The sequence below is a fragment of the Capricornis sumatraensis genome, chromosome X, assembly GCF_032405125.1.
Source record: "Capricornis sumatraensis isolate serow.1 chromosome X, serow.2, whole genome shotgun sequence".
NCBI classification, from domain to species: domain Eukaryota; kingdom Metazoa; phylum Chordata; class Mammalia; order Artiodactyla; family Bovidae; genus Capricornis; species Capricornis sumatraensis.
Window position 1 is genome coordinate 106120864 of NC_091092.1, and position 27604 is coordinate 106148467.

At 40.9% G+C, this 27604-nt stretch overlaps 1 protein-coding gene across 1 annotated transcript in view; it reads right to left on the reverse strand.

The window, feature by feature from the left end:
• Positions 1–429: 429 nt before the first annotated feature.
• The window catches only part of XK (X-linked Kx blood group antigen, Kell and VPS13A binding protein), a 39125-nt gene continuing 11950 nt past the window's right edge, over positions 430–27604 (reverse strand). Inside the window, exon 3 of the mRNA XM_068963053.1 lies at positions 430–1256. Coding sequence (XP_068819154.1) covers positions 430–1256 — 827 coding nt within the window. The remainder of the gene's footprint in view (positions 1257–27604) is intronic.

Below are 27604 nucleotides of genomic sequence, written 5' to 3' on the forward strand. Positions count from 1 at the left end.
CCAGTGACCATCTCTGGTCATCAGACAGCTCTTAGGTGAGAACTCTTCTCGGGGATAATAAAACATTAGGCTACCTAAACCAGTAGTCCAGAAAACTAGAACAGAAGAAATCCCCTGTCCTCATTCTATGTGATGGCTCTCAACAGCTAACTCAGTTATCATGGGTACTTTGTCAATGACAAGGCCAGTAACGTCTGGTCAACTGTGAATGGTGGTGCTTTAGGCTGCCTCTGCAACACTCACGGGTTCCCCTGACTTCTCTCCATGGTTCCCACTCACCTGACCAAGAGCTCTCTAAAGGGGAGCAACTCACAAGGAGTTGAGAGCTAAATTCCTGCTTTGTTAATTGTGCAGGGCCCATCACTTGCATGAAGAACAGGGATCAACCCAGCAAATACTACATCTGGGCCTCAAGAGATTCAGGTCCCACTAAGCAGAAGAGAGCTCATCAGTATTCAAGATCTGGCTGGGCATGGAACTTATTTTACTGCTAGAAGGGGTCTCCTCTCTGTCTGTGGGTGACCTTAGGTCTGTATTTTCTGCAGACTCGCAGGATTCCCGCCGCCTGCGGTTACAGCAGGCACATTTTAGCCACTCCTGAAAGCTTTCAGAAGCATTAGGGGAAAAGAGCTTTTTGCAAGGGTGGAAGAACTGATAGAACACAACCATGAACAGAATGGCTGTGCAGTACCCAATGAGCAACTGCAGCATCAGCAGGGGTGCACACACATACATATAGATATCCGTCTTGTAAAGATACCACATGAGGAGGAGGAAGGCATTCTCGATGAACCTCACCATGTAGTACACCAGGAGCCGGTACCAGTTCTGAGACTTGCTGATGAGGTCGGGGTTGTTGATTTTCAGCTGCACCGCCGACCAGCAGAACATGTTGATCCCGGCGTAGAGGAGGGTGAGGAAGCACAGCACAATGGTGGTGCCCAGCCGACTGAAGGCCTTCTCAAAGTTCTCAGGGAAGGGGGAGCCACTGCACCAGAAGAGGATCCAGGGGTAGAAGAGGAAGCCGAGGAAGTTGATGAGTATGTCTATGACCACCCAGGCCTTCAGGACAGAGGTAAAGAGGACCAGGACAATGACTCGGGTGACAATCTCAAAGCTCCTCCAGAGGAAGATACAGACATAGGCCAGGGGCTTCACCTTGACATCATATTCATCGTATTTGATCTTGATGGCTAGGATGTTACAGCGCAAGGCTCCGTACACAATGGACAATAGGGAAAGGACCATGAACAGACCTGAGGAGAGAAGAGAAAGAGTGCTCTCAAGTCTCACCTCCACCAAGAATCCTCCTGTGGCGGCCATGGTCACTCCCCTAGCTGCATTCCTTGGACCCTTCTGTTTTATGTGCACAGGCAGACTGCTGGCTGTCAGGGTAACTCACTGTGCCTGAGGGCTTTTTTTCAGGGTTGCAGAAGCCTGCTGTGCCCAGGTGCCAGGCAGGCAGAAGTGCCCCGGAATTAATACCCTGGGAGAACCCTTCAATACCCCAACCCTAGCCCTGAAAAGAGCTGGAATATAACAAACCAAATTTCCCTACCCTTTGGGTAGAATAATTCAGAGATGTGTGTTCTGTACTCTTGGGGTTAACCAAAAAGTTCCTTTGTGTTTTTCCATAGCATTTTAAGGAAACATCAAGTGAACTTTTTGGCTCAGTATTTATCGGTGTTTCCTCACAGGATTATTTTCTAGTCACCCACAGAAACTGTTGTCTAATAACGCTCCCTTTATTGGCCACTTTCTCTTCCCTGTCTCACTACCCTTCTCCCATGGTTCTTACACCTTTGTCTAGAAAGACCTGTGCTCAGATTCCTTGTCTTGGTCTACTTCACGGTCAGCTGAAACTAAAACACCTTTGGACCCCATCTTGCTCTGTCTGAATATGAAGAGTCCTTTACATGATCCTCAAGAAAAAGAAAGACAAAATGGTTGTCTGAGGAGGCCTTACAATAGCTGAGAAAAGAACAGAAGTGAAAGGCAAAGAAGAAAAGGAAAGATATACCAATTTGAACACAGAGTTCCAAAGAATAGCAAGGAGAGATAAGAAAGCCTTCCTCAGTGATCAATGCAAAGAAATAGAGGAAAACAACAGAATGGGAAAGACTAGAGATCTCTTCAAGAAAATTAGAGATACCAAGGGAACATTTCATTCAAAGATGGGCACAATAAAGGACAGAAACAGTATGGGCCTAATAGAAGCAGAAGATATTAAGAAGAGGTGGCAAAAATACACAGAAGAACTATACAAAAAAGATCTTCATGACTCAGATCACCACGATGGTGTGATCACTCACCTAGAGCCAGACATCCTGGAATGTGAAGTCAAGTGGGCCTTAGGAAGCATCACTACAAACAAAGCTAGTGGAGGTGATGGCATTCCAGTTGAGCTATTTCAAATCCTAAAAGACAATGCTGTGAAAGTGCTGCACTCAAAATGCCAGCAAATTTGGAAAACTTGACAGTGGCCACAGGACTAGAAAAGGTCAGTTTTCATTCGAATCCCAAAGAAAGGCAGTATCAAAGAATGTACAAACTACCACACAATCACACTCATCTCACATACTAGCAAAGTAATGTTCAAAATTCTCCAAGCTACGCTTCAATAGTACGTGAACTGAGAACTTCCAGATGTTCAAGTTGGATTTAGAAAAGGCAGAGGAACCAGAGATCAAAATGTCAACATCCATTGGATTACAGAAAAAGCAGGAGAGTTCCAGGAAAACATCTACTACTGCTTCACTGACTACACTAAAGCCTTTGAGTGTGTGGGTCACAACAAACTGTGGAAAATTGTTCAAGAGATGGGAATACCAGACCACCTTACCTGCCTCCTGAGAAATCTGTATGCAGGTCAAGAAGCAGCAGTTAGAACCAGACATGGAACAATGGACTGGGTCCAAATTGGGAAAGGAGTACATCAAGGCTGTATATTGTCACCCTGCTTATTTAACTTATATGCAGAGTACATCATGAGAAACACTGGGCTGGAGGAAGCACAAGCTGGAATCAAGATTGCAGGGAGAAATATGTGCAAATGACACCACCCTTATGGCAGAAAGTGAAGAGGAACTAAAGAGCCTCTTGATGAAAGTGAAAGAGGAGAGTGAAAAAGCTTGCTTAAAACTTAATATTCAAAAATCAAAGATCATGGCATCTGGTCCCATCACTTCATGGCAAACAGATGGGCAAAAAAAAACCAAACAGTTTTCTTGGGCACCAAAATCACTGGAGATGGTAACTGCAGCCATGAAATTAAAAGATGCTTGCTCCTTGGAAGAAAAGCTATGACCAACCTAGAGAGCATAATTAAAAAACAGAGACATTACTTCGCTGACAAAGGTCCATCTAGTCAACGCTATGGTTTTTGCAGTAGTCAGGTATGGATGTGAGAGTTGGACCACAAAGAAAGCTGAGCACTGAAGAATGGATGCTTCTGAACTGTGGTGTTGGAGAAGATTCTTGAGAGTCCCTTGGACTGCAAGGAAATCAACCCTGAATAGTCATTGGAAGGACTGATACTGAAGCTGAAGCTCCAATACTTTGGCATGGCATCACCGACTGAATGGACATGGGTTTGAGCAAACTCTGGGAGATAGAGAAAGACAGGGAAGCCTGGTGTGTTGCAGTCCAAGGGGTTGCAAAGACTCAGACATAACTTAGCAACTGAACAACAGTCTTTTCGTGTGTTTATTGGTATTTGCATATCTTCCTTACTTGCTTTGGTTCTTAGCTATTGCACACACTCATAATAATTTCACATCATCTCATATGTATCCCCCAAACTGCCAGAATTCAAGGCCAGTTTTGCACAGACTGACTTAAGAACAATATATTAGCTTTATCAACAGCTGTCAATGAGCACTTAAAATGAAAAAAAAGAAAGTATAATTTGATCTTCTCATGCCTCTAAAATTCCCTATAAATGCATTAAAAAGCAAAAAAGAGGATTTCCATGCTGGCAATGGCAGATTAGTTTGTTCTGGTCCAATACTTCTGCCAAGAACAACTGTACGAACACCTGTTCAAAGGCATCAGAGATCTACCAAAGCCCTCGGTACTTCGGAGCTAAGATCTTAAAGAAAAGTCCTAAGAGAAAATTCTGAAGCTGCTTTTCCCCTTGAGACATTTGCCTATATGATAGTAGTGGTTATACTATTACAGAATCTGAATACAGGTTTCAGCAGTCTCTCAAATCTGGTGAGTGCGGGAGCAACTATTGACATTCTGGCTCTATAGTGGTCCTGGATACAGCCAAAGCTTTCTGGTGGGAACCTCAAAGACTAGACACTAGGAGTAGGGGTGACCAGAAATAGATAATCCCTCATAACAGCTGAAGTACGGATTTTCACCAACTCAAGTTATGACTGAATCAGTTCAACCTGTATCTAATCCAATATTTGCAACAAAAAAAAGTAAAATCTTCCTGGAGAAAGAAAACTCATTCAGAGCCTCAAATTATCTCTATTTTTTACTACAGATATCTGACATTTAGTTAAAAGTACCACAGCATGTCAACAACAAAAACAAAAGAAATGATCAAAATCCAAGAACTGAAATATACCCATAAGAAATAGACATTCTGTAATTATCTAACATGGACTTAAAATATTCATAATTAATATATGCTCAAGAAATTATGACAAGACAGAGAATTTATCAGAGACTGGAAACCATTCTAAAAACTAGAATAGTTGCTATGAAATGAAATGAAAATTCTATAATTGAAAAATAAAATAAGTGCAATTAAAAAATCAACAGTGGCTTTAATATATTAGAAACAGCTATAAAGATAAACAGTACTAAGTAGAAGGCAAGTCAGAAGAAAATGGAGAAACAAAAAGCATGAGAGACCCACAGAAAAGTAAAAATGTTGGCGAGAGAGACAGAGATAGAAAAAAGAAAAAGAATGGGTCAGAGGCCATAAGAATTTCCCCAAACTGTTAAAATATCAAATTAAACTCCAATTACGACAAATACGAAGAAAACCTCAATAAGCATACATATCGTGTTAAAACTGCTGAACATTAAAGTCTAAATGAAAACTTTAAAAAGCAGTTAGTAACAATCAAAAATGAGATAAACTTCAAAGGAGCAACAATAATAACAGCTGGCATCTCAACTGAAATAATGGAAGCCAGAAGACAAAAGAATGGTGACATCAAATTGGGAAGAAAATAACCACTAACTTAAGTTTCCCATATACAGAGGTCAAGGGAAAAGAAAGGTATTTTATGACAAAACAAAAATGAGGGTACTTGTCACTAGACCTGCTCTGAAGAAAATATTAAAGGTGGCATTTCAGACCAAATGAAAATGATCCCACATGGAAGCATGGAGATACATGAAGGTCTGAACAGGGACCGAAAGGATACATGTGGCTGTTGTTTAGTTTCTCAGTTGTGTTCAACTCGTTGCCACCCTACGGACTGTAGCCCGCCAGGCTCCTCTGTCCATAGGATTTCTCAGGCAAGAATACAGGAGTGGGCTGCCATTTCCTCCTCCAGGGGATCTTCCTGACCCAAGGATCAAACCCAAGTCTTTTGCATAGACAGGCAGATTATTTATTGCTGAACCATCAGAGAAGCCCCAATAATACAACTCAATTTTTATAATGACTTGAACAATCACTTCACACACACACACACACTCCCCCCAGGAAATGGTCACTAAAAACATCAAAAGGAAGTTAAGCTCATTAGTCATCAGTTCAGTTCAGTTCAGTCGCTCAGTCATGTCCGACTCTTTGTGACCCCATGAACCGCAGGACGCCAGGCCTCCCTGTCCATCACCAACTCCCAGAGTCCACCCAAAACCATGTCCACTGTGTCAGTGATGCCATCCAACCATCTCATCCTCTGTCGTCCCCTTCTCCTCCTACCCTCAATTTTTCCCAGCATCAGGGTCTTCTCCAATGAGTCGGCTCTTCACATCAGGTGGCCAAAGTACTGGAGTTTCAGCTTCAACATCAGTCCCTCCAATGAACACTCAGGATTGATCTCCTTTACGATGGACTGGTTGGATCTCCTTGCAGTCCAAGGGACTCTCAAGAGTCTTCTCTGACACCACAGTTCAAAAGCATCATTTCTTCTGCGCTCAGCTTTCTTTATAGTCCAACTCTCACAACCATATATGACTACTGGAAAAACCATAGCCTTGACTAGATGGACCTTTGGTGGCAAAGTAATGTCTCTGCTTTTTAATATGCTATCTAGGTTGGTCATGGGCTTCCCTGGTGGCTCAGAGGTTAAAGCGTCTGCCTGGAATGCAGGAGACCTGAGTTCGATCCCTGGGTCAGGAAGATCCCCTGGAGAAGGAAATGTATGGTTGGTCATAACTTTCCTTCCAAAAAGCAAATGTCTTTTAATTTCATGGCTGCAGTCATCACCATCCACAGTGATTTTGGAGCCCAGTAAAATAAAGTCAGCCACTGTTTCCACTGTTTCCCCATCTATTTGTCATGAAGTGATGGGACCAGATGCCATGATCTTCATTTTCTGAATGTTGAGCTTTAAGCCAAGTTTTTCACTCTTCTCTTTCACTTTCATCAAGAGGCTCTTTAGTCCCTCTTCACTTTCTGTCATAAGGGTGGTGTCATCTGCATATCTGAGGTTATTGATATTTCTTCCGGCAATTGTGATTCCAGCTTGTGCTTCCTCCAGCCTGGCATTTTGCGTGATGTACTCTGCATATAAGTTAAATAAGCAGGGTGACAATATACAGCCTTGACGTACTCCTTTTCCTATTTTGAACCAATCTGTTGTTCCATGTCCAGTTCTAACTGCTGCTTCCTGGCCTGCATACAGATTTCTCAAGAGGCAGGTCAGGTGGTCTGGTATTCCCATCTCTTTCAGAATTTTCCAGTTTATTGTGATCCACACAGTCAAAGGCTTTGGCATTGTCATCAGGAAATGCAAATTCAAACTAAAACGAGACACTACTACACACCCACTGTATTACTGAAAGTAAAAGCAAGTGTTGGCAAGATGTGGGGCAACTGCAACTCTTATACACGGATTGTGAGAGTGTAAAGTGGTATAACCACTTTTGTAGTTTCTACAGGAGCTAAACACAGGCATTTCCTGTGGCCAGCAATTCTACCTGAGTACAGATGTAACAGAACTGCATATATATGTATACAAAAAGGCATGTATAAGGATATTTTAGCAGCATTATTTTTAATAATCCCAATCTGAAAATAATCTAATGAGAGGAATGTATCATGTGGTATATTCATATAATGGAATACTACACAGCAATGCTAAAACACAAACTTCTGCTACAAGCAACCATGGATAACTCTCATAAATATTATGTTGAATGAAAGATGATAGACCTGATTTCACTTATATAAAATTTTTACAAAACAATAAAAATTAATCTGTGATGTTAGAAGTCAGCTTTCTTTTTTTCTTTTATATTGGAGAATAGTTGATCTATAATGTTGTGTTAGTTTCAGGTATATGGAAAAATGATTCACTTATACATATATATACATCTATTCTTTTTGAGATTCTATTCCCATATAGGTTATTACAGAGTACTGAGTATAATTCTTTGTACTATACAGTAGGTCCTCAGTGATTATCTATTTCATACATAGTACTGTGCATAAGCCCAACTTCTAATTTATCCCTCCCCTCCTACCTTTCCCCTTTGGTAACCATAAGTTTGTTTTCTTTCTTTTTTTTTAATTTTTATTTTTACTTTATTTTACTTTACAATACTGTATTGGTTTTGCCATACATTGACATGAATCCACCACAGGTGTACATGCAATCCCAAACATGAACCCCCCTCCCACCTCCCTCCCCACAACATCCCTCTGGGTCATCCCCGTGCACCAGCCCCAAGCATGCTGTATCCTGCATCGGACATAGACTGGTGATTCGATTCTTACATGATAGTATACATGTTTCAATGCCATTCTCCCAAATCATCCCACCCTCTCCCTCTCCCTCTGAGTCCAAAAGTCTGCTATACACATCTGTGTCTTTTTTGCTGTCTTGCATACAGCGAGTCTGTTCCTCTTTTGTAAATAAATTCACCTGTATCATTTTTTAAGATTCCACATATAAGTGATTCCATATGATATTTGTCTTTGACTTACTTCACTTAGCATGACAATCTCGAGGTTCATCCATGTTGTGCAAATGGTATTATTTCATTATTTTTTATGGCTGAATAATATTCCATTGTATTTATGTTACTACATATTTATCCATTCATCTGTCAGTGGACATTTAGGTTGCTTTCATGTCTTGGTTATTGTAAATGGTGTTGCAATGAACAGTGGGGTACATGTATCTTTTCAAATTAGAGTTTGCACCAGATATATGCAAAGCAGTGGGATTGTGGGGCCATATGGTGACTCTATTTTTAGTTATTTAAGGAATCACCATACTGTTCTCCACAGTGGGTGCACCAATTTACATTCCCACCAACCATGAGGGTTCCCTTTTTTTCCACACCTACTCCAGAATTTATTGTTTGTAGATTTTTTGATGATGGCCATTCTGATTGGTGTGAGGTGAAACCCCCAATAGTTTTGATTTGCATTTCTCTAATAATTAGTGCTGTTGAGTATCTTCTCATGTGCCTGTAGGCCATCTGTATGTCTCCTCTGGAGAAATTTTTATTTAGGTCTTCCACCCATTTTTTGATTGGGTTGTTTGCTTTTATGATACAGAGCTAGAAGAGGTGTTTACATATTTTAGAGATTAATCCCTTCTTGGACGCTTCATTTGCAAATATCTTCTCTCATTCTATGGGTTGTCTTTTTGTTTTATTTATGGTTTCCTTTGCTATGCAAAAGCTTTTCAATTTAATTAGGTACCATTTGTTTATTTTTATTACTCTAGGAGGTGAGTCCAAAAAGATATTGCTGCATTTTATGTCAAAGAGTGTTCTGCCTATGTCTTCCTCTGAGTTTTATACTACCCACTCTTACACTGATGTTTTTAATCCATTTTGAGTTTACTTTTGGGTATGGTGTTAGAGAATGTTCTAACTTCACTCTTTCACATGTAGTTATCCAGTTTTCCTAGCACCACATATTGAAAAGGCTACCTTCTCTCCATTGTACATTCATGCCTCCTCTTTCATAGATTAATTGACCATAGGCCCCTGGGTTTATTTCTGGATAGAATGCTACATATGCTAGGGGAAGCACACTGATTGAAACCACCCACCCTGGCCAGGCTCTCTAGTAACCATTTGCATGAGCTGTTTTACGACAGGAAATCCTGGTAAGGAACATGGAACTAATGAGCCACCACCAATTGGAAGAGTTCGGGAAAGGTCAAAAGGAGACACTACGTGTCCGTCCACCTCCCAGAATCCCTCTTGCTAGCATCCATCTTGGCTGAGCCATGCGTGTGCTAACAGGAAGGACTGAGTCAGCATGATTGGCCAAAGGCAACCCAGAAACTAATCCAATCAACATAAAACCCAAGACTGCAAGCCACATGGCAGAGAAGTTCTCCTGGGTTCCCTTACCCTGCTGCTGTCTGTCTGGGTGCCCTCTTCCAATAAAATCTCTTGCTTTGTCAGCATGTGTCTCCTCAGACAATTCTTTTCTGAGTATTAGACAAGAGCCTGCTCTTGGGGCCCTGGAGGGGGCCCTGCTTCCTACAGCACACAGGTGTGTTTACTTTTTGATAACTCATCAGATTTCACCCATATGAGTATAATTTTATATATACATTTTATACCCCAACAACATTTTTTTATTTAAAAATATTTAGGTGTATTAATACTATTCCTAGGTAGTGCTAGTGGTAAAGAACCAGCCTGCCAATTCAAGAGATGGAAGAGATGCAGGTTCAATCCCTGGGTCAGGAAGATCCCCTCAAGGAGGGCATAGCAACCCACTCCAGTATTCTTGCCTGGAGAATCCCATGGACAGAGGAGCGTGGTGGGCTACAGTCCATAGGGTCGCAAAGAGCTAGACACGACTGTGCAACTTAGCACACAGCACAACTAGGCAAGTCAATAAATGTTTATTAAGTAGACTTTTTTAAAGGCAAAAGACTACTCTCTCATTACTGTAATGAAATTATTTCATGAACAGTTTCCTTCCCTACCCTGGCAAAATGCCAAGTAGAAAACAAACATAAACCCCTACCTGAATCACTATAGCAAAACCTGTTATACAGATGTAACCAGAACAACATCCTAATACCATAAAACACATTTTAAATTTCTAGTGACTAAGACCTTACTGTTATCAAGATGCTTCTTGAACATCTGCCAGTTTACCAGCTGTTTAGTCAGAACTTGAGGATTTCCCTTTTAATACATATTTGTAGCTTGTTTAATATTCAGAATTGTCAGAACAAATATTATGGCATGTCATTCACAGCACATATGATGTGAATGCTTTTGCTATTTTTCTTCCAGATATATTTCAATTTCTTACCTAAGGAAACTGGATGATATGATCTGTTCCAGCTCATCTGTCTTATGCTCAAAAAAACTACTGTACTCAACTCATGTCAGTGACTATTGTAAACACTTTACAGGTACTAATCACTTAGCAACAATTCTATAAAGTAGACACTGTTATTATCCTCATTACACAGATGGGAAAACAGGAACTCAAAGGTGCTAAACAACTTTCCAGAAAAAACTCAGCTAGCAGAACTGGAATTCATACCTAAGCAGTCTTGCTCTTGAGTCTTGGTCTTAACCAACAGGAAATTCTGCCTAAATAAATATTAAATGACGAGGTCTAGCAGTGGTCTTAACTCTACTTTTTATCTCCTTTATCAATGGGCAGCAAGAAGCAGGAATCTGCTAACCTTAAAACTGTCCAGGGCCTCAAAAAGTCTGGAGAATCCCCTCTTGTCTACAGCACTGTGGAGAACTATCCAATTCTTTTTTTCCCACTGAGCCCAAATTTTATACCTATTTCCTATTGTACGAGTATTCTATATATAAAAGCTTCTTGAAATCATGCTATCTAGGCACTTAGGTGTTGGTAAGCCTCATTGCATGAACTTTGTTTCTGGGAATCGCCTCCCAAGGCACAACCAATGATCAGAAACAAGAGGGACAGGCTCCTCTATCTGCCTACCAACTTTCTTATCAATCTGCCTCAGGCAGAGAGAAGAGGCATCAGTGTGTTGAACTAGAGAAAGGAACAGCCTTGCTCTAACAGCCACACAAAGGAAGTTAGTACCTGACCCATGTGCAAGGCCCTCTATTAGGTTTTCTAACAGCAGAACAGTCAGCAGGTCCACTTAGAACCCTGTATTCTGGTACAGATTCTCACCTCTGGCAAGGCACAGCAAAGCTTCTTAAAACACAGTTACTTATGTTTAGTGAACTTTGTAAATAATCAGGCACAGCCACTTGACCCTCCAAAACTGAAATAAGCTTTTGCATTTTCTACCTTTGACACCACTTGAACCAAAGATGCTCACAAACATTTGCACACACATCCTTACCTGCACTAGTCATTTCGAGTATATTTTTATTTTTCCTTCCCTCTTTTCAAATGCTTTATTCTATTCTCTTATTTAATGGTCTCGTTTTATATGTGTTTATGGCTATAATGGTGGCTCAGATGGTAAAGCATCTGTCTACAATGCGGGAGACCTGGGTTTGATCCCTGGGTCAGGAAGATTCCCTGGAGAAGGAAATGGCAACCCACTCCAGTACTCTTGCCTGGAAAATCCCATGGACGGAGGAGCTTGGTGCAGGCTACTGTCCATGGGGTCGCAAAGAGTCAGGCACAACTGAGCAACTTCACTTCACTTCACTTCACTTTTATGGCTATAAACCTTTTAGAAATATATAAGAAATAAAAAAAAATTTAATGGATATATAGGGGCTTCCCTGGTAGCTTAAAGGTAAAGAATTCACCTGTCAATACAAGAGACACTGGTTCCATCCCTGATCTGGGAAGATCCCACATGCCAAGGGGCAACTAAGGCCGTGCACCACAACTACTAAGCCTGTGCTCTAGAGCCCAGAAGCCACAACTATTGAGCCCTTGGGCTGCCACCACTGAAGCCTGTGCTCCACAACAAAAGAAGCCACCACAATGAGAAGCTTGCACACTACACTGAAGAGTAGCTCCTGCTTGGAACAGCTAGAGAAAAGCCCATGCAGCAGCAAAGACCCAGCACAGCCAAAATAAATAAATAAATACAATTTTTTTAAAAAAGCCTTTGCCTTGCCAAGGTTAAAAAAATGGATAAAGAAATGGCTTGGACCTTGCAAAGAAAACGTCAGTTCTCCTGTGTATGACTGTACCTGTTCAACACGCCTGATTCTAAGCTACATCACCAGGCCCATCAATACTTACTTTACAGAGACATGAGTGAGGAATCAGAAGGTCCTATGCTAGATTCTTCAAACGTAGGCTCTAGAAGGAAAACTGAGAGGCTACATAAGCAACATTGCCAGCCTCCAGTGAACTCAAATACAGCCTTGACATGAGGGGTGGGGAGGAGTGTGTATCTCCCCATCAAGTAGCATTAAGTAACTTCCACCAGCTTGTGGCCACAGACTCCAGGAAAGAAAATTGGAATCCATACCCAGGCAAAAGCCAAGCCTGAATGAAAAGTCTTGGTGGCACATAGAAGCACTTTTCCTCCAGTGCATTTGGGGTGAGTTTAATTTTGGAGGAATGGATATGAACTCACCCTCAACTCCTACACACTTCATATTGTCTTACACATTGACATTCACTATTACACAATCATTTAGACCATTGTTTAGACGGCTATAGCTGTTATATATATTATACTAAGTATGGCTGAAAATGCTCTTTGGTGTAGAAAAATATAAATAAATAGTTAATACCCATGTATGTGTTAGTCGCTCAGTCGTGTCCAACTCTTTGCAACCCCACGGACTCCTATGTCCATGGAATTCTCTACTGGAGTGGGTAGCCATTTCCTTCTCCAGTTAATATCTCTCTCTCTCTCTCCATATATGTCACTTATAGGATCTGCAATAGTCAAATTCATCTGATATAGGTAGTTGAGAGTAATGTGGGATCCAAATCAGAGACGTCTAACATGAAGTATTAACAGAAGTCTGAGAAACTTTCATACTGGAGCAGTCAATACAATACAGCTCAATCAACCTTAGGGTAAGAAGAAAACAAACTAGAGTAAATGTTTTACTGCTTTACTGATGAATAATTTATATATAAATAACTGTACATATTTAATGGGTACAGTGATGCTTTTGGACACATGCATGTAAAATTTTCAGAAATTAAAATTAAAAACAACCACAAACTTCAATTTGCCCATATTTAATCAAGTTTCCAATTAATCAATGGTCTATTTTTAGGTGAAAGAAAAATATTCATATAGAATATTTATATAGAATAGAATATAAGCTCAATAAAAACAGATTTTGTTTTATTCACTGCTGTCTGGGATGGAGTATAGTGCCTGGCACACAGTGGGCCTTTAATAGTTATTTGTTGAATAAGTTAATTGATAACAAGGATTTGTTATCAAATTAAAAAAAAACAAAACCACTGTATCCGAGCCAGTGCTACATAGCTTCTTCATTTACCAAACCATATGCTATTAATACAAACATGTTCCAAACGGTGCACCTCAATCCTTGAAGAACATTTCTAAAATGTATAGGATCTTCTCCAAAGAAAGGTATAAAAATAACAAATATAAGGCTGAAAAACACACAAGCAAAATATATTTCTGGGTGGCCCACGTTTACCAGAAAGTCAGATGTTTAGAAATCTCCATTCCCTTTGGATTGTTTGAGTTTCATGGCACATTTGACACATCTGTTCTGCCAGGCACTCTTACTTTGAAAGAGAAGAAATTGGATAACCAACGCTCTGCTCAACGTATTGTCATTCTTTTTACTAAGCATTGACTAAAACAATTCAAATGAGCTTCTAAAAGGTTTAAAAATGAATAAAAAACTTTGAAATCAAAGTTTCCTAGATTATTTCTAGATATTCATCACTTTACACACATACACTTCCTTTAATTAACCTTGACATTTGGATCCTGGTCCACATATGAAAGAGAACTCAGAAAATGTTAGCAGAAGCAAATGGTAACAACTGCTCTGTCCATAAGTAACTAATTCTCACCAAGTCTACAGTCGTGAATTTTACTGTCTTACTTTTTCCTGAACATAGTGGACATATACCATTGTAATAACCTTGTTACAAGATGCTTTGCATTTATGTTTAATATTATCTTCCCTAGAGAAAATTCAATTTCATTCTATCCACTGAGCCCAAATTACTTTTTGGTCTCCTGAGACATAATCAGAAATACCAGAAATAGCTTTCAACTTGAAGTAAGCATTAAAAACTACTTATCTCTGGAAATATAAAGACTGGCTATCTCAATCTTCTTCCTCAGACTCCCACATGTGGAAAAACTGCAGAATCAGCCTTAATAAGGAAAGGCCAGCAACATCAATGACTATTACCCATATAATCATATAGCTGTGAGAGCCGGTCTGACCCTTTCTACAGGTTCCTCTTGCCCATGTTTAAATCTCTGACCCTCAGCCAATCTAAGAGTAAGGTGATCTTTAACTGCAGGGGATCTGGAAGGATTGAGTATGTCATACCTGAGAAAAAAAATATGTGAATTCAGTTCAACTTTAAAATAAAGGCTTTAGTACATCCACACACCTGTCACCAGGCTAGGTACTATTAACTATGTGTTTAAGGCATTTAGAAAAGGTGTTTGTAGTAACAGATGAAGGACACTACTATTTTTCTCAAATTAAAGTTCCCATTTGGGGATAGTTTTTAAAGTAGACATACAAAAGTTGGTTCTTTGAAAAGATCAACAAAATCGATAAACTCCTAGATGGACTGCTAAAGAAACAAAAGATACAAAATGAATTATGAATATCAGAAATTAAGAAATAGCATTACAGTCCTACAAACATTAAATCGTATAAGAGAATATTACTAACAACAGTTGCCAATAAATTCAGCAATATAGGTGCAATGGACAAATTGGTAGAAAAATACAACATACCAAAAGTGACACATGATGAAGTTAAAAATCTGAATAGCTATCTGGTCATTAAAGAAATTAAATTACTAATAAACCCTTCCCACAAAGAAAAATTAATTCATCATTGTTTTGCATTAAGACCAGAGAAGGTGCTGAAATACCGAATCCAAGCTCACCTTACTCATTTTTTGAGAAGTTACAAATTTTATTAAAATCCATTAAAGCTACCATTGTTATACAAAAAAAGAGAAAAGTAGGCACATACCCTTTGTGGACTTGCTGTCTAGTGCAGTGATCCTAAAGGGGGACCCTCTATAAGTAAACAATAAAGTATAGTAATTAACCTTCATAGGTAAAAATATAGCAAATTAACCTCTAATAAGCATTTCACCAAGGGCCTGCACCACATACTAACATTTTAAGCTTATCTCATTTAATTTCCACAACAATCTTGTGAAACCTGTGTTGACAGATACAGTTGACAGATGAAGAGCCAAAAGGCTGTGAGGTGAGACTGGTCACATAGCTATTTGGTGGCAGAACAGGCCATCAGCCCAGACCTTAGACCAAGCACATTTAAACAAAATAACAGCTGTGTTCTACTAATAGGCTGCCTAGAATGAGTGTGCCTCCTGAATTTCCCAGCCACTGATGTCCCAGAGCTGCAGAGAAACCACCGGCAAGAATGTAACACTATACACTTTGGGCTCAGGTCTTCCCAATCAATCTCCCACTGCCCAACAGTGTCTACCTATGTGTCTCAGTCATCTACATTTCTCAATGAGCTCCCATATTTCTTCATGGAATATGAAGGAGCAAAAAGGAAGGAGAGAGGAAAAAAGAAAAAGAAAGTGAAAAGAGAGAGACGGCATAAAAAAGCATTAAAAAAACAAAACATTTCAGGGACTTCCCTGATGGTCCAGTGGTTAGGACTCTGCACCTCTACTGCAGGGGGCACGGGTTTGACACCTGGTGGGGGAATTAAGATACTACATGCTGTGCAGCATGGGAAAAAGCAACATTTCCAAGCACTTTCATGTCTATCATCTGCCTTATCTTCCTACTCTCTTGAGGAGGTAGGCAAGGCAGTCATTCTGTTTTATAAAAAGGGAACGTACGACGTAGGAAGCCATGTAAATCAAAAGGAGGATGGAGAAACAGTGTGAGTCAGACAGGACAGGAGAACAGAGGTTGGCAATCTAAACCCTATTTTTGTACAGTATGAGAGTTAATAGTGCTTTGCACACTGTTAAAGGGTTATAAAAACAGACAAAAACCAGGAAGACTATGTGACACTGATCATTTGTTGTTTAGTTGCTCAGTCATGTCTGACTCTTGAGACCCCATGAACTATAGCCCACCAGGCTCCTCTGTCCAAGGGATTTCTCAGGCAAGAATACTGGAGTGGGTTGCCATTTCCTTTTCCAGGGGATCTTCCTGACCCAAGGATTGAACCCGCATCTCCTGCATTGGCAGGTGGATTCTTTATTGTTAATCGAAAACATTTATTGTCTATCTCTTAGAAAATTGTTTCCTGCAATAGAATACTTAGCCACAAGAAAGAAAGAACTAGCGCTACATTCATCAGCATGGAGCATGTATAGTTCTTGAAATATTATGTTAAGCAAAAAATGCAAGTTACATAATGATATCTACAGTATGATAAAGTTTAAATACCTACAAAACCAATACATAATAGTCATAGAGACAGTGTAAATGCAGTTAAGTCATAAATCACACATGAGAATGATAAATTCTGAAATTATGATGAGGAAGCATCATGGGGTGCCCCAATTGTACTAGTATTATTTCTTAAACAGAAAAAAAAAAATTTCTGAAGCAAACATGTAATGTGACTATTCAGTAAAGCAGACAAGTAGGTACATGGGTGTTTCTTATAATATTCTTTATTCCTGTCTACATGCACAAAGAAAAGATATCTGCAGCTAATAAGTGGGTATATATTATAGATATTGTGTATGGTTTTCAGCAAGGCCTCCAGAAAAAGCCCCATAAAACAGAAAAAGCCCTCTCATGATGTCCTTGTGGACAAGTTAGAGAAAATGCATACGCTAGTGCGAGTGCAGTGCAGATGGATTTTCAATGAGATATGCAATCTGTACTCATATGCTTTACTACTTCCTTCCAGGCCAAAGGGCAATTGTCAAGGAGTGCACAGGGCTGTAGCTTTGGGGCTGTCCTAACCTCACTGTCTTGTCAACTGCTGCATGAAGACATAAACTTATAGCCAGGACAAAACTGGGAAGACAAGAGAATCATGATTCACAATTATCTGAACAGACTGATATCCTGGGCTTGAAGCCAAGAAAAGGAAATAGAACAAGAAAAAAAAAATCAAACCTACCTTTATATATGTAAAATTATACTAAGTAAGTACAAGATGGGTAAATCTTGATTTAGCTGCTCTCAGTATGGAAAAAGAAATGGGACAATTTATCAGATCATCTATCAGTATAAACCAACTGTGTGATTGAGCTTTCCCAAAAGCTACATTTGGGCACATCAATAAAATCGCAGAGTTCAGATTAAAGCAAAAATAAAGTAAAACAGTTTCACTGCTATAAGCTCATCATATATTCCTACAATGTCACATGCAGTTATGAATGCCATGTGTTAAGAGTGACAAGTCAGATGAACCAGACTGTATTTCAGATACAGTGACCTTGATGGCTACCAAGCATGCCATTAGAGAAATGACTGGAGGGTTTGGAGAACGGAAAAGAAAAGGAAGACAGGACACTTGTGAAAATGTGAAGACCTGCCATGTCATAAGGGAAGTAGTTGTGTTAGTGTTGCTTCATCAGGGAAAAATCAGGTCTAACCAACAGGCTAAAAATTAAAGGAGGCTAATTTCCATATAATACAAGTGAAAATGCTCTACTGAGTAGTGTCAACTTAGTGGCGTATTATCATGAAAGGGATTTCATTTTCTCTCCTGATCTCTTCTCAATTGTGCTAAGTGGAAACAGAATCTGGAAGAAGTGACAATGTCCCAATTCTGAGCCTAGACCACAAGAGGCTGGGCACGCTGTGACTCTCTCAGAGCCCTGCCACCACCAGGGCAGGCTTCTCAGGAAGTAAACACATGGAAGAGAGCCATTCATTCCAAGTGCTGCCATCCTAGACCGATTATTCCCAGTTGACCCCCAGACTGCATGTGAATTCATGGGCAAGCTTACTCAACATCAGCCTAGACAGGCCCAGACCAGAACTGCCCAGTGGACCTGTAGACTACTGAGCAACAATAAATGCTAACTGTTTAACCCACTAAGTCTTGGGTAGTTTGTTATTCACAATAGCTAGCTGATACAGTGGAGACCTTTTGCCCCCTTTCCAGGCATATTACTCCATAGTCTCTCCTTGCCCAGGCTATTCCCTCAAGTGGCCCTCCATGAGAATCCTACAACAAGCTCTGAAATCAAATGAATCCTCTATTTTCCCTCATCCAGCTAAGAATCCCTGGGGCACAATTTCAGCCTATCTCTTATACAAACCTCTGTATTCCTACCCCTCTATTCTTTCACAGCCTCCATCAGAACGTGTGCCCTTGAAGAAGTTAGCTGCCTTTTCCATAGCTGCACATGCCTGGCCCGCTTTGACTGAAGAGACCACCTCCATTCAGATGACAGCACTAATGGCAGAGCCTGAGACAAGCATCTGGATGCAGGCAGTTCATTGGGAGGGGAGCCTAGGAAACAGAGCGAAGGAGGGTTCCGGAAGCAAGGCTCATAAAGACTACATGACACTGTCAAGCTGGTTCCCACTGCGGCCAGTGGGCATCATTTCCACTGGGGATCCACCATACGTATTGGATCCCGAATTATTCACCTTAAGGACAGAGGCTGAAGCTTTATTCATTCACTACCATCTTCCTTAGTTTGCAGGTGGCCCAACAAGCATTACCTTGCCCACACTTTCCAACACTAACTGAGCTGTGTTCCCTGGCATAGGAGAAAATCCTAAGACAGAAAGGAAGAAAAATACCTCTCATGGTGTGCTGGGACACAGGCTGGACAGGAGATGTTAGCAATGTCCACGGAACTTTTCACCACAGCTATGCTAAAATCAAAAGGGCCAAGGACACGTGGCTCGGAGTACAGAAGAGCCTGTTACAGGCCCTACGTTCAGCTCTCCAGGCTATGAGTCCATTCATTTCTCCTGACTAAACCCATCAACTCCATGAGCTCTCTCCTTTCAGATATCCCACAGAAACTTTCAATTCACAATGACAGAAACTGAGAGGAGTCTGGAGCACACCCATGGATCTAAACTCTAGCTACATTTGCTGATAGCAGCAGCATGGGCTCCCTCAATTGTGAGTGGCTTAGCCAGTGGATGAGACTCTGAGGGCCCCTGCCAGGCTCTGGAAGCAATTCTTCCTGAATTGGAACATGAATTGGAGAAATGGTCACATCCATAAAGAAGAGGTAGAGCTCAGGATTGGGCACTGCCCTTTCCACATGTTGGGGGCAATGCACCTCCTGTGGTGGTCGTGGGCCTGTCGCTTGCTGGCTCCAAGATCCAGGCTATCAGGTCACAGATACATGACAAAATGCATTGTCCAGCAGAGGTTCAACTGTCACCCCCCCCACCCACCACACACACACACAATGCAATAAAACCAGTCTTGCTTCCAATTACACACTTCTTTCAATATTCCTGCTCAACATTCTTTTGTTTTCTTTTGAATTCGTTTTAACATCTGATAAGATTTCATCCTTTTTGAAAAATATCTTTTAACCGCTTTGGAGCTCACAGTGAGATGCCCAACAGATTCACCTGTCAGAGCCAGGTAAACATTGTTCACGGAGAAGTGCACCTGGTGTGTGGTGAAAGCCCAGGTGTGTCTTTTCTTAGCTCTCCTGGGTGAAGCCAGAATGCCAACAAAACTGTGAGGACTCTGTGTTCTTCTAATTTAAAATTGCCTCTCTACTAATGTTTTATTTTGGTTTATTTATGGCTGATAAGTTATTCCCTATCATTGGCAGAAATGGATGGGGATTTGGTATGAGGGTCTGACCATCTGGAGCTCTCTCTAAATGGGTTCATGGTTTATAGATATTCAGGTCTATATGATTCAGGTCCCTGCCCACAAAAGAGAATCCGGTTTGTCAGCCTTTTTATTTGTTAGTCCATTTTTTATCTCAAATCAATTCAAAATTTCATGCCCTTTGGGAAGAAAACAGCTATTTGAAATCTGGACTAGGGAGATTTTCTGCTTGTGTTTACACTTAACCCATGACTGAAATTGTAGAACTGAAGCTATGTCTCTGTGGCTATATGTACCTGTGTCTATAATTCAGAAATTCCTTCATCTCTGATTGTGTGAGGATGTAATGTTTTCCTACCTTTGGATACATGTCAGTGTTCAGCACAGCACTGTTTACAATGGCCAAGAAATGGAAGCAACCTAAATGTCCACTGACAGAGGAGTCGATAAAGAAGATGTGGCATATATATACAATGGAATATTATTAAGCCATTAAAAAGAATGAAATAATGCCATTTGCAGCAATATGGACAGACCTACAGAGTGTCATACCGTAAGTCAGACAGAGAAGGAGAAATATCGTATGACTTCCCTTTTATGTGGAATCTAAAAAGAAATGATACAAATGAATTTACTTATGAAACAGAAAGACTCACAGACTTAGAAAATGAACTTATGGTTGCTGGTGGTGGGGGGGAAGTGACATGGAGTTTGGGAAGGTCATGTACACACTGTCATATTCAACATGGATAACCAACAAGGACCTATGGTATAGCACATGGAACTCTACTCAATGTTTGGTGCCAGCCTGGATGGGAGGGAGCTTTGGGGGAAAATGGATAAATGTATATGTATGGCTGAGTCCCTTCACTGTTCACCTAAAACTACCATAACATTGTTAATTAGCTAGATCCCAATATAAAATAAAAAGTTTAAAATTTCAAAAAAAAAAATACAGGACCTCTATTCTGATGGCATATCTAAATAAATAATTGCTTATATAGACTGAATATAACTAAAATTTCCTAAAATATAAAAATGAGCTACTAATACTTTAAAAGTGCTAGATTTTAAAATATTTTAAAAGTTCAAATTGACATAATTCACGTAAATCTTTGAGTATGATGACTAGTATAATATTTTGGGTTTAATGACAACTAGGTCTTCTCTGATTCATCAGTGTTAATTATAATACAAGCGTACATTTTTAAGCCTCTTGGGTATATTTTTCCTACAGGTTTATGATCAAAAGAACTAGAATTACTCCTACTGAAGGTCTAAGATTATAGGAAAAAAATCAATTTATATTTAAACAAATAGAGTGAGTCATTGTTCTGATAAACCTGTATTTTCCACAGTAATGAGATTTTGGAGTATGTTCTGTTGAAAAACATTTCTAAAATCTTTAGATAACTGAAGGCTCTGCAGTGATATTATGAGATAATTAACAGAAATTCAATGGATACCTAGAAAATGTCTAAGAAAGAATACTAAAACATTGATTACTAAGCATGATTTGAGTTGATATACTTTTGTTATGCTACAGAGGCTGTATCTTTGGATTTGTAAATGAGTATGTTCATTTCTGCCAGGATGTGAAACTATAGAAAGGAATTGCATGGCTGAATAAAGCTGGCTTGAATGTATTCAAAAGCTCTGCTAAAAATTTACAATGATCCACCCCCTGGTTTTCTCCATGAAATACCTGTGACTGCTTAAAAGTTATAATTTATGTAAATGAGACTCTATAAGAATGAGTCTCTACTATTAAGTCTGAAGATAATGAGACATTTTAAAAATTAAGGGCAGAAAAAGTGTTTGGGCTGAAGTAAAATGACTTGTTCCAGAATGGGAAAGAGGAAGAATGGTGAAGAAAAAAAAATGAATGAATATAGAAAGCAGTAAGTCTGTGGAAGAATCTGAAAAGTAACACAAATCTGTGTTAAACTTTGCCAAATCTGGCTCAGTTTATGGGTTTACTTGTAAGTTTATCAAAAAGAGATTGTGGGTCCTTTAGAATCAAATATTACATTGAAGCAAATCTAGAATTTATTTGCTCTCCGTGAAAATGAGCCACTTTTCTTGGAGTATTGGTCTGCTCCTAATAAGAGATTGTAAAAAGTTACTCTGCACCTGTTATTAGTTTCCTATGGCTCCTGTAACAAATTATCACAAACTTGGTGGCCTAAAACAACACACCTTTATTCTCTTACAGCTTTGGGGGCCAGAAGTCTCAAATTAGTTTCTCTGGGTTAAAATCAAGGTGCCAATAGGGCCATGGTCCCTCCAGAGGCCCAAGAGAAGAATCCATTTCCTTGACTTTCTAGCTTGCATTCCTTGCCTAGTGGCCCCATCCTCCATCTTCAAAGCAAGCATATAGCATCTTGCTCCAGTCCTCACATTATCATCTCACTCTGTAATCAAATCTCTTCCTGACTCTCTCTTATAAAGACATTTGTCAAATGTCAGCTGTGTATCAGTCATGAATTATAGGACCTCCTATCAGTTCATAAGGAATTAGAACAAGAAGAACAGATAATACTGACTGTACACTGAAGATAGTTTGAGAAGCCCTGTACTATAATACATCATTAAAGGAGAAAATTGATCCTTATGAACACTGTGAACTTAAGACTTAATTTGTGGTGTCAGTAACAAGTTCAAGTCTCTATAGTGTCCAGACTATAGTGGCCACTATGAGTAAAGTGGGTGAGAAATGAAATCCAAAAGAGAGAAGTGGCAAACCAAAGGCCAACCTTAATGGGACAGTATCTTGTATTTGCAGCTGACAGCAACCACATGGACATCCAGACATTTTGATTTCACGAAAGAAGTCAGAAATCCAGATACTTAGGTTGAAAGTTTGTGATTCTAAGTGTCAGCACTTATGAATTTTCTTTTAAGATGTCTGGGGAGGACTAACAAACACCATCCAGATCAGGTTTGTGAGCTGCCACTTTGCAATTTATGCTTTAGGAAAGAATGTATTAGAGGTTACTAAATGGTCCCTCATTTAGAAATTCTATTTTGGGGATCTAGAGACCTATTCTAAAGAGTTACAGCTACATGACTGTAGGACCTGTCAGATTCAGGGGCCAGGGGAGCCTGGGCCCTCGAAACACCTCTTCTCAGAGGCTGTCTTCAGAGGGAGGCCAGCATTATTCCCAGGCCTGTGTTCACGCCGACAGCAATCTGACATTCCTCTCCAAGGTCTTTCCAGGCTGGACTCACTCGGGCTCATGTCATCTCACACGTGATGTTTTCACCTGTGCTGACCTGTGTCTGTGTCTGACCCCGGCCTGCCCTGACACTCCTTTTGGTCACAGACCTGGTTTGGCAGGCACGCCCTCCCTAACCCTTGCTCCCACTCACACTGGTTTTAGTTTTCCCACTCCCAACAGGGCACTGGTTGTCACTGGTCTCTGCAGGGCTCAAGTTAGAACAAATCCTCCCTCACCAGTCCCCTTCCATCTTTTCCAAATGCACGAAAAGCCTAACCTTGGGTGACTCCTGCTTTCCCAAGGGCAGTGGTTCTCAGCCTCTGCCTGCCTTCCTCCCTTGGTGGAGGACCCCTGGTCCTGGGGAGGAGAGGGGTGTGGCAGGGTGCCGCAGTTAGCTGGAGGACAAGCTGCCCAGGGCCCCCGTGTCTCCTGTGAACCCACAGGCACAGCTGTGAGTTCTTAAAGGGATGGCGGTACAGCTCTGCCTGAGTCTCCCCTGTCCACGTGACTCTGCACATGGCCTGCCCACACGAGGTCAGAAAAGCTCAACCTCCAAACCTAGTCATCAAACAGAGAGTCTAAAGAGCCCAGGAAGCCTGGCTCCCTGCAGGTGTCACAGGGGCCACTAGCATGGACTGTAAGGTGACACTGAGCACACAGACCTGCTAACCTGACACAGTTTATCCACCTACTATGACTTCTCTGGTCCTCAATGGATCCTCTGGTGTGACTTCTGGTGACGTATCCTGGAGACTACATCTTGTGCTAAAACATGCCACAGCCATAAGCCAAAATCAAGCACTTTCAGCAACCACACAGCTATTTAACCAACCTGGCAGGATGTGAGTACCATGATTGATTCCCTGGTACCACCCACCCTGGAGGCACTCCCTGTTGTCTGAAAGTCACTGGAAGATGAGGTACCATGCCCTGGACATAAAGATGCTCCACTTCAGGGACAGGGTGGCATGGCTGGTGTCCTCATGTGAGCAGCTGAAGGACACTCTCTACCTGCCATCACTGGGGAGAAGCCTCCTGGCCACTCAAATAAGCAGGAGGGTAAGAGGGAGGCTTGCCTGAGTCCAGAAGGGCTTTATGGCTCTTGTAACGATCCACAAATTTGTGCGGTGAACATCTTGACAGTGAGGCATCTGGTTGAAGGAGCACCAGGTGTCAAGAAAGGTTTCTTGGATTAAACAAGCACCTGCTCCACCGAGCTGTACACATACCCGACATGGTTACTCTCAGACACTCCTGAGAAGCCAGCAAAGGCTAAGCCAGCGCCAAGCTTCCATCAGTGGAGGAAGGAGGGAGATAGAGGGTGTCACTAGACAGAAGGGAGCAGAGAGGGAACCAAGGTAAGGACTATGTGGTTCCCAGATGTAGCCCTGGCTTCCTCCTCTGCACAGCACTCTACCCCCACAAGGTGCAGCAGGCCAGGCTGGGGTTCTCACAGCCAGAGGCCTAAGCATCCAGCAATCACATGAGAACCAGGCCTGGCAGTCCTTTGGGGGACCTGTCTAAGCAGCTGGGGAGGGAGACACAGGCAGCCATCTGTTAAGGGTGTGGCCTGTGCCAGGCTCTGTGTTAAGTCACAGTTTATAGGCACATGGTGACTTCATCTCCAAGATGGAGGAACTCTGATTATCCCTGTCTTACAGGTGAGGAAGCTGCTGCTCACAGGAGACAGACGGATGTTCAAGATAACACAGCCGGAAAGTGGTGAACTGGGATGGCGAACCCAGGTCCACTGACCCCACTGTTAAAGCTGGCTGGGCAGCCTAGTCCTGTATGACAGGCCAGGAGCAGCAGAAGGGGGCCCTTTGGCATCTGATGAACAGGAGAAAATGTCAGACACGGAATCAACTAATAGGAGAGTAATTAGTTTCCTTCTTCACTTGATGTGACAATTTTTTTTTCAACCTAACACAGCATGTAGAGTGTTCATAAGAACTGTGTATATATCTGAGTCTATCACTTAGGATAGAATTTATATACTTGTACATCTTAAAACATGTATTCAGCCACTGATAACTTTGTTCCTCTCTCAAATAAATGGTTTTAGAAAGGTTAAGTATTTCATGTGAGAGTGAGATTTTTAATTGTGTTTACAATGAGACACATTCATAAGTAAGTTCAGTAATCTTTAGTAATCATATGAACTGCATGAATTACATGTTTTAGTCCAGATGATATTTTTATATAATATTACCATTTAATTTACCAGTTTCCACAAGAGCAGACAGAAGGGTATATTCCACAGAGAGTATCATAGCACTAACTAATAAGCCCTGTCACCAAGTCCATTTTTGGAATGAGGCAGGGTATAAATCAACAATATATGTCAGGAACTTGGGAACTATGTCTGACATCTGCCTTTGTCCCACCTTCCCATTCAATCAATCACCACCTTGTTCAACTTCTGCACCAGTAATATTGCTCCAATAACCCATTTCTACTATTACAGCCTAAGCTATTATTGTTCTCAACTTGACAACTGTAGCAGCCCACTTCTGGGCCTCCTTGTTTCTCCCCTCACTCCCTTCCAGTCCACTTTCCAGAGTAATCAGCTTCTAAAACAAAATCTGATCATGACACTGTGATGTTTAAAACTCATCAGTGACCTCCTAGTGCCTCTGGGATAAAGTCTGAAATCCTGGGATACCCTTTCCTTCTTTTACTTCACTTGATTCATCTACCAGATTTTAGTTTATACTTAAGTTCCCCTGGGAAATTTTCCCTTATCTCCCAGACTCAGTTAGAGTCTCCCAACAGACTTTTACTTTGCAGGATTTACCTGATATAAAATAAATATATAACTAATTATTTGTATCCTATTTGCTTATCCTGTTCCAGAAGGATATAGCCCTGTCCACCTTATTCATCACTTTATCCTTGGAGCCCAGCACAAGGTCAGGAACACAAAACATATTCAATACATATTCATTGACTTCAATGAGTGAATTCACATAAATCTAACCCTATGTCCTGCCTCCTCTGGGAGACTAGGAGTACAATTTTCATCCTTAAGAAGATGGAAGTAATCAGATCTATCTCACAGGGATGCTGTGAATGTGAAACAAAATCATGCCAATCACAGTGCCTGGCACAAAGCAAGGATCTGAGAAGCAGTCATCATTACTACCAACATTACCACCTTGACTAGAAGAGAGAAGGACACCTGGAGATCCAGGCAGGCCAAGTGGCATGCTGCAGAGGTCTTCACAGAACACAGAAACCTTGGTGAACTCACCTGGGCCTCAGACCAACCTATCCTCCAAGGTCCAGTGACTTAATCAAGTGCCCTGAGAGCTGACTAGTCTCACTCAAAGGATGAGGGTCACAGACAGTGTCCATTATTCACTGACTATGGGGGAAGAAACTCTCCAAAAGTATATGATACCATTTATATGAAGTATGAAAAATAGACAAATTCATAGAGACAGAAAGCAGATTAGTGATTGCCAGGGTCTGGAGAGGGGAAATGAGGAGTGACTGCTACTAAGTATGGGATTTCTTTTTGATGTATCAAAAATATTCTAAAATTAGATAGTGATGATGATACAACATAGTAAATATCCTAAAATCCACTAAATTGTACATTTAAAATGGTGAACTTATTGTTGTATGAATTATATTGCAATTAACAAAAACCTCTCCAGTGGACCATGTGGCTGGCTCCACCTCCCCTCCAAGATCTGCCAAGGCCAAATTCATCAGCATTTGCTAAGTGAGCATAGGATAAGAGAGAAAAGAAAGCTATACAGTTTGAATGTTGAACGGGATCAGGTTCGGATGGACTTCATGTCCTCTCCTATCCAGAATGGATATTTTTATTGGTCTCAACATATGGTATGGCAGACCTATCTGAGGCTACCATCCCATACCTAGCAAATCACAATTTCCAAGAATGAAGCCTGTTTTTCTGTCGATTTTTTAACAAGATCCCCAGCTCCCATCTCTGGTCACATCATCACCAGAGAAGTTGAAGGAATGTTGTTCAAAGCCACTGGTTCTAACTGTCCTATGCCCAGCTTCTCTAGCATTTCTTGAACCAAGGTGATCACATGACCAATCCTGGTCAATGAGACCTAAATGAGGTTTATTAGGGAGGTTTCTGGGAAAGCTTTTACTTACTAATAATCAGGAAAGGAGTACATCAAGGCTGTATACTGTCACCCTGCTTATTTAACTTATATGCAGAGTACATCATGAGAAACACTGGGCTGGAAGAAGCACAAGCTGGAATCAAGACTGTCGGGAGAAATATCAATAACCTCAGACATGCAGATGACACCACCCTTATGGCAGAAAGTGAAGAGGAACTAAAAAGCCTCTTGATGAAAGTGAAAGAGGAGAGTGAAAAAGTTGGCTTA